The sequence below is a fragment of the Sinocyclocheilus grahami genome, unplaced genomic scaffold, assembly GCF_001515645.1.
Source record: "Sinocyclocheilus grahami isolate Dianchi unplaced genomic scaffold, SAMN03320097.WGS_v1.1 scaffold991.1, whole genome shotgun sequence".
Lineage (NCBI taxonomy): Eukaryota > Metazoa > Chordata > Actinopteri > Cypriniformes > Cyprinidae > Sinocyclocheilus > Sinocyclocheilus grahami.
In genome coordinates, this window is record NW_015506170.1 from 738,187 (window position 1) to 745,524 (window position 7,338).

General features: G+C 41.2%; 1 protein-coding gene across 1 annotated transcript in view; it reads left to right on the plus strand.

Annotated features, from left to right (window-relative positions):
- Positions 1-7,338, plus strand: part of LOC107565268 (GRAM domain-containing protein 1B-like) — a 34,724-nt gene that overhangs the window by 20,131 nt on the left and 7,255 nt on the right. The window contains exons 5-15 of the mRNA XM_016250488.1: positions 2,732-2,816; positions 3,039-3,142; positions 3,351-3,446; positions 3,521-3,601; positions 3,694-3,809; positions 4,401-4,554; positions 4,725-4,917; positions 6,263-6,406; positions 6,590-6,708; positions 6,820-6,962; positions 7,107-7,210. Of these exons, the coding sequence (XP_016105974.1) occupies positions 2,732-2,816; positions 3,039-3,142; positions 3,351-3,446; positions 3,521-3,601; positions 3,694-3,809; positions 4,401-4,554; positions 4,725-4,917; positions 6,263-6,406; positions 6,590-6,708; positions 6,820-6,962; positions 7,107-7,210 (1,339 nt within the window). The remainder of the gene's footprint in view (positions 1-2,731; positions 2,817-3,038; positions 3,143-3,350; positions 3,447-3,520; positions 3,602-3,693; positions 3,810-4,400; positions 4,555-4,724; positions 4,918-6,262; positions 6,407-6,589; positions 6,709-6,819; positions 6,963-7,106; positions 7,211-7,338) is intronic.

Consider the following 7,338-nt stretch of genomic DNA (forward strand, 5'->3'; position numbering starts at 1 on the left):
TGTAAACACTCTTCTTCATTCCAGTTGGGCATCAGTGAAGAAAAAACATTTTCGCCACAGGACTGTAAATAATCACATCCCATGTGGTCGCGGGGAGGGTCAAGTCATTTTTATTTGTATAGAGCATTTTACAATCCATTACGTTTCAAAGCACCTTTACAGAAAATGATGCATTAGGCCTTCAAACCCTGAGTGAACAAGCGAAGAGCAACTGTGGTAAGGAAAAAAATACTCCATATGACGTTAAGCCAGCAGAGGAAAAATCTTGAGAAGAACAGGACTCATCCTCCTCCTCCTCCAATGACCACACCTGGTTAGATTTTGGTTACTATCTCAAATGAAATACCAATTTGACCCAGACTTGACATTTGGCATCAAGTGACAACCCAACATAGTTGTTCAAATAAGGGACTTTCTTAAAGCTTCCAAAACAAATGCAATGAGATTCTTCTACTTAGTGTCTTGCTCCTGAGCTGAACAATGAGTCTGCCTCAGTAGCGGCCTCAAATGTTTTGCTTGAGAGGGGATTGAAGGAGAGGCCAGAAAGAGAGATGATTCACCCATTTGGCATCCCCTCAACGTCCCCCCTTCCTCTAGCGCAGGAAGTTAACTAGAGTTCGTTCACCCCATGAGAGTGCGAGTATGAGGGAGTGAAGGAAGACTGAGGCGTTGTCCTTGGCTGTGCCTAAACACTAACACCATAAAATGACTTGTGCACAATGGGGGCCTCTGTGATTCTCTCTCAAACTTTCTTTATCTCTCCATCCTATATTTTCCTCCACCTCCCACTGTTTTGATCTCTTACTCCCACCTCATGAAACCAAAAAACTTCTGCTTTTCAAGCTACTTTTTTGGGGTTTTGTAATGAAATGAAAACATTTGTGGAAGCTGAAGTGTCTTGTTCAGGCATTAAGCGCCTCAGGGTCTTCAGGAAACTGACAACAGCAGCTATCACTGCAGCATAAATGGTGTTTTTGCAACATTTCTGGAGAGACATGAAATCTAGGTTGGCCTGGGATTGGGAGGGGTGTAATGACAGTCCTAGGAGAAGCATATAAATCTCACAGCTCTTCGATCATGAGTGAGAAAAATGTACAGCCTGAAGCAAAGAGCTTACTACATCTTGACACGGCCCCTCCTCTCTCTTCTCCTTGGCATTCTATTGGCCAGCTGGCTTCCCTAGCTCCTCCCCCTCCCTGTTTCTCACACACAAACATTCTCTCAGGCCACCCCCACTCCTCTTGGCACAATTGTTTTGTAGAAAGTCTCAGTGAGAACTCTTGTGCAGTAAAGGGTTGCTTCAGCTCAAGTTGGTCTTTCTGTGAGATTTAATGAGACAAATTTAGCATCCTCTGGGAAGAAATTTATTCAAAAGCGACTCACAGCAGATGAACGCATCTTGGCTTGCAAGGATATTAATGCGTGCAATTTTGAATATGCATGCTGAAGAAAGAATTTTGAAAGAAAAAATATTTTTTGTCTGAAGAGAGAGTTTTTTTCCCCCCGAAGCAGGTGGTTGTTTCCTCAAGCAGTCAAAGACTTTTCTGTTTTTGGATTTGTGTAAACTGATGTTTGCCTCTGGATATTTCTAGGATAACAGTGTCACAATTTTGTTTTTCTTGCCAGAATTAATTTTTTCTCACCATGCAAATGTTACTATTAGATAACCGGAATGGAAAACCTTCATGAACCATTTGGATCTGAAACATTGTAAAGTGGCAGCGTTCCTCAGTTATTGGCTGGATCTGGAACTGCTTCTTTTATTTTGTAAATTTGGTGGATCAGCAGGTGTAAACCCTAAAACAAGAAGAGAGCAGCTGCAAGGAACATTTCCATTCTGAGAGCATCAAGTGATCAATTCCAAAGGACGAACATCACTACATGTTACCACTAACTGTCCTCTGTGTCGTGTTAAAAATTTGACTCATTGCCTGAGGAAAACGTGCTCCATTTTCATTGTCAAGGGCGATGTGTGTCTTTCAGTGTGAGGATTTTTCCTGCTGCATGTGGAAGATTGTTTGGCTGGTGTTTAGGTGCTGAGACTCACTTAAACATCAAAATAGGTAATGCCAAAGTACAGTTGCAGAGGTTACTCCAGGTCATTCCAGAACGTGGCCTGGTGAAGCTGCACTGGAGCTCAGCGCACATGCTGAAGCATTGCACCACTGTCAGGAGCTGAGACAATAAGTGGCAACGTCTCCACAACTAGACAGGAGCGATGGAAGTCCTCAGTTTTGAGGCTGAGTTTGATTGGCTCTACGACTGGGAGGCGGTCCAACAACCCGAAGTTCCCCTGTGTGATTGGATGGACTGGGACTGGGATTCTGAGAGTGTTCCTGCTGTAAGCAACCAATCAGAGAGGAGAAGAGAGTTATCTCCCTCCTCTTGTTTAGCTTTGGTTATGTTAGATCATGAGCATCTTGCAAACTGTTTGTGGTTTCAGTCAGGACTGGCCTGCAGAGGAACTGAAGTGCTTATTCAGTACATTGGTGTAGATAATGAAGCAGAGCATTGAAAATATATATTTTTTGTAAAAACTTTTTTTATGTTGTATATGGGGGACACAAATGGCACCGGTTTTGTATAATGATCCTTTACAGTTTGTCTTCTTTGTACCCTCTCGGAAATGCTGAATGTTTTGACTGTCTCTATTTGGATGTTTGTGGCTGTATGTGTGTTTATGTGTACTGTACATAGCTGGTCTCATTCTCTCTCTCCTCTTGTCTTTCAGGTTTTGAGTCCCACATACAAACAGCGAAATGAAGACTTCAGGAAGCTCTTTAAGCAGCTGCCTGACACCGAGCGCCTCATTGTGGGTGAGTCTTATATTTGATCTTTATGCTACGGTATTACAGGTATTAAAATATTCACAACTTAAATAAAAAATTTAGATCCACTATATATATATTTTTTTGAACTAGTGATAGCCTATTATATTTTTGGTGTGTGATTGGAAACAATATGTAAAAAAATATGCATGAAAGGGGCTGCTGTATCCTAACATCCATGACCTCTGACCTCTCGCCTTATCCTGACAGACTACTCCTGTGCCCTGCAGAGAGATATCCTCCTGCAGGGTCGCCTCTACCTCTCTGAAAACTGGATCTGTTTCTATAGCAACATATTCCGCTGGGAAACGCTGGTGAGTTGATGAATTACTCTCATCTTAGAGGGAACCAGTCTCTCATGCCATATTCTTGAACCACTGAAACAGAAAGCTGTGTGAGGGGAAGCAGCTAATTTTGCACGAAAATCACATTCCTGCCTTTTTTTTTTATATACAGTGAACATGCTGTGTTGAGATGTGGCTTCTGCTGGTTTGTTGAGTTTGTGTTGTCTTGTGTGTGTAGCTGACTGTGAAGTTGAAAGATGTTTGCTCCATGACGAAAGAGAAGACGGCTAGACTCATCCCCAATGCCATCCAGCTGTGCACAGACAGTGAAAAGGTAAACACAGGCTTTTGACTTTTGCATAACACCAGTAGTGTACCAACACTAAACATCCACATGTTCTCCTCCAGCACTTTTTTACCTCATTCGGGGCAAGAGATCGGACGTACATGATGATGTTCAGACTTTGGCAAAATGCTCTACTGGAAAAGGTTGGACAAGACATGGAATTATATCCAGTGATCTGTTGAAAACAAATGCTTGGTTGCCATGTTCACCCACCGTGTCTATTGTTTTTATTTAGCCATTGTGTCCCAAAGAGCTGTGGCACTTTGTCCATCAGTGTTATGGGAATGAACTGGGTCTGACCAGTGATGATGAGGATTATGTACCTCCTGATGACGACTTCAACACCATGGGGTGAGTTTTCCCCCGTCATGAATGTTCAACCATTTAGGTGATTCATAATTTACAAATCTCCACCCTCTCTCACAGCTTTGTTAGAAGAGGTCCAGAAAACAGATGTTAATTCGTAATTTAAGAGATTTCTACATTTTCATGTGACACTGAAGACTGGAGTAATGATGCTGAAAATTCAGCTTTGCACCACAGAAATAAATTACATTTTTGAATATATTAAAATAGAAAACTGTTATTTTAAATTGTAATAATATTTCACAATATTACTTTTTTACTGTATTTTTGATTAAATAAATGCAGCCTTGGAGAGCATTAGAGACTTGTTTTAAAACATATATTTAGCCACTCTCGATTCAATAAATTAAAAACACCATCAAAATCAGCAAATCAAAAGTACCCAATCAGATATACCTAGTCAAACTTGGTGCATCCAATATTCAGATGATCATTAATTTGTTGTAGACATCTTCATATCTCCTTTTCACCCACTATCCATTGGTCCATCCCATTGCTATCTGTGTGGAGAGGGTCTATTCTTCTGCCCGAGCTGGTAATCTTGACCTGCAGCTGTTGCCCTTCTCCCTGGTGCAGGTACTGTGAGGAGATTCCCGCTGAAGAAAACGAGGCCAATGACAACTGCCCCAAAACCCCAGATGCCAAAATGGACATCAGCCCCCAACTCCACAGGAGGGTTTTCCCCAACAGCAGTCTAAATTCCACAGACAGCACAGATGCTCCGGTCAACGTAAGCACCAGATCCCTTCACACATCATATCACTGCGTTACTGTGGGAATAGTAGTTTGTATGGCATTAATGGTTTAATGTTGCCATACCTGACCACTACACCATAGTGTAACGCTTAGTGCAAATGCTACGCATGTTTTGAGTGATTGATATTCTTTCTGTCTGTGTAGTTTGACGTGCCCCCAGTGGAGGACTTTAGTGGCTGTGTCCCTGAAGACCTCCTATCCCTGCCGTTACCTGACAACAAGCTGCCAGAGACTAGTGGCTCCGCCCATGTCCCCACCCCCTCACCCTCCCTTGACTTCAACGACAATGAGGACCTTCCCACTGAACTCAGCGACTCGTCAGAAACACATGATGAGGGTGTGTACGCTCTCTCAAAAACTGATTTTTACTATATACTGCACCACATCTGGTCTGACACATGGACTCTTCCTGTTTCTGTGTTCTCAGCAGGGGAAGTGCAGGCCTTCCAGGAAGATCTGAATGGGAAACTGTACATTAATGAAGTGTATAAGTTCAGTGTGGATAAAATGTATGACATCCTCTTCACTGAATCCTGACTAAATGTAAATGTTAATAAAAATGATGAAGATAAACAATGTTTATGCCGATAATGGTCTTGAAATTAAATTAAAATCAGATCTAATTTTTTTAATATTTAATTGTATTACCAGTTCATGAGAGAGTTTCTGGAGCAGAGACGCTTTTCAGGTTGACCATTATGGTCTGTCTGTCTGTCTGTCTGTCTATCTATCTATCTATCTATCTATCTATCTATCTATCTATCTATCTATCTATCTATCTATCTATCTATCATCGATCACGTAACAATCATATATCTAACCGTCTTTATCCAACTGTCTATCTATTTGTCTGTCTGTCTTTCTGCTTATATCTGTCTGTTATTGATTTCACCTTTTTTTTCTCTTTTCAGATGTGGTCTATCACCCGTGGAAGAAAGAGGACACTGGTAATCAGACCAGAGAGATCATGTACACCATCTCCCTCTCCAATCCACTGGCCCCAAAGACGGCCACAGTCACAGAGACGCAGGTGAGCTCACCAGAGCAGATAAACAAGCCACATACAGTATACGGGACGTGTTTCATGTAGTTTTGTCTTTTGATTACGCTGTGAAAAGCTGTTTCTTTGTTTTTCTTCCAGACTCTGCACAAGGCCAGTCAAGTGAGCGAGTGCTACATCATCGACGCTGAGGTGATTGCTCACGATGTCCCATATCACGATTACTTTTACACGCTAAACCGCTACATGCTCACCAGAGTCGCCAAGAACAAGTGTCGCCTGAGGTAAAGCTTGTGCTCTGTATTTATTCATTCTTTACTCTATCTTTAATCCAATAAATATCATTATAATATGTAATGCTCTGTGCTATACAACAACATTTATAGGATAAGGATAAAATGCTGTGTTTTTTCTTATGAATCTAAAAGGGTATCAGCTGAACTACGCTACAGGAAGCAGCCATGGGGACTGGTCAAGGGCTTCATTGAGCGAAACTTCTGGAGTGGCCTGGATGAATATTTTAGGTATTTAGGTAAGTTTTGGCAGGGACTAATAAAATAAAGCTGTGGAATAAATTATAAAAATCTACACCTGACTCACTAACACTTACACTCTCTATTCTTCTTTTATTCTAACTACTTGTTTTATTTTGATTATTTACCTGTTTCTGTGTTCTCAGCAGGGGAAGTGCAGGCCTTCCAGGAAGATCTGAATGGGAAACTGTACATTAATGAAGTGTATAAGTTCAGAGTGGATAAAATGTATGACATCCTCTTCACTGAATCTCAGTTCATGAGAGAGTTTCTGGAGCAGAGACGCTTTTCAGGTTGACCATTATGGTCTGTCTGTCTGTCTGTCTATCTATCTATCTATCTATCTATCTATCTATCATCGATCACGTAACAATCATATATCTAACCGTCTTTATCCAACTGTCTATCTATTTGTCTGTCTGTCTTTCTGCTTATATCTGTCTGTTATTGATTTCACCTTTTTTTTCTCTTTTCAGATGTGGTCTATCACCCGTGGAAGAAAGAGGACACTGGTAATCAGACCAGAGAGATCATGTACACCATCTCCCTCTCCAATCCACTGGCCCCAAAGACGGCCACAGTCACAGAGACGCAGGTGAGCTCACCAGAGCAGATAAACAAGCCACATACAGTATACGGGACGTGTTTCATGTAGTTTTGTCTTTTGATTACGCTGTGAAAAGCTGTTTCTTTGTTTTTCTTCCAGACTCTGCACAAGGCCAGTCAAGTGAGCGAGTGCTACATCATCGACGCTGAGGTGATTGCTCACGATGTCCCATATCACGATTACTTTTACACGCTAAACCGCTACATGCTCACCAGAGTCGCCAAGAACAAGTGTCGCCTGAGGTAAAGCTTGTGCTCTGTATTTATTCATTCTTTACTCTATCTTTAATCCAATAAATATCATTATAATATGTAATGCTCTGTGCTATACAACAACATTTATAGGATAAGGATAAAATGCTGTGTTTTTTCTTATGAATCTAAAAGGGTATCAGCTGAACTACGCTACAGGAAGCAGCCATGGGGACTGGTCAAGGGCTTCATTGAGCGAAACTTCTGGAGTGGCCTGGATGAATATTTTAGGTATTTAGGTAAGTTTTGGCAGGGACTAATAAAATAAAGCTGTGGAATAAATTATAAAAATCTACACCTGACTCACTAACACTTACACTCTCTATTCTTCTTTTATTCTAACTACTTGTTTTATTTTGATTATTTA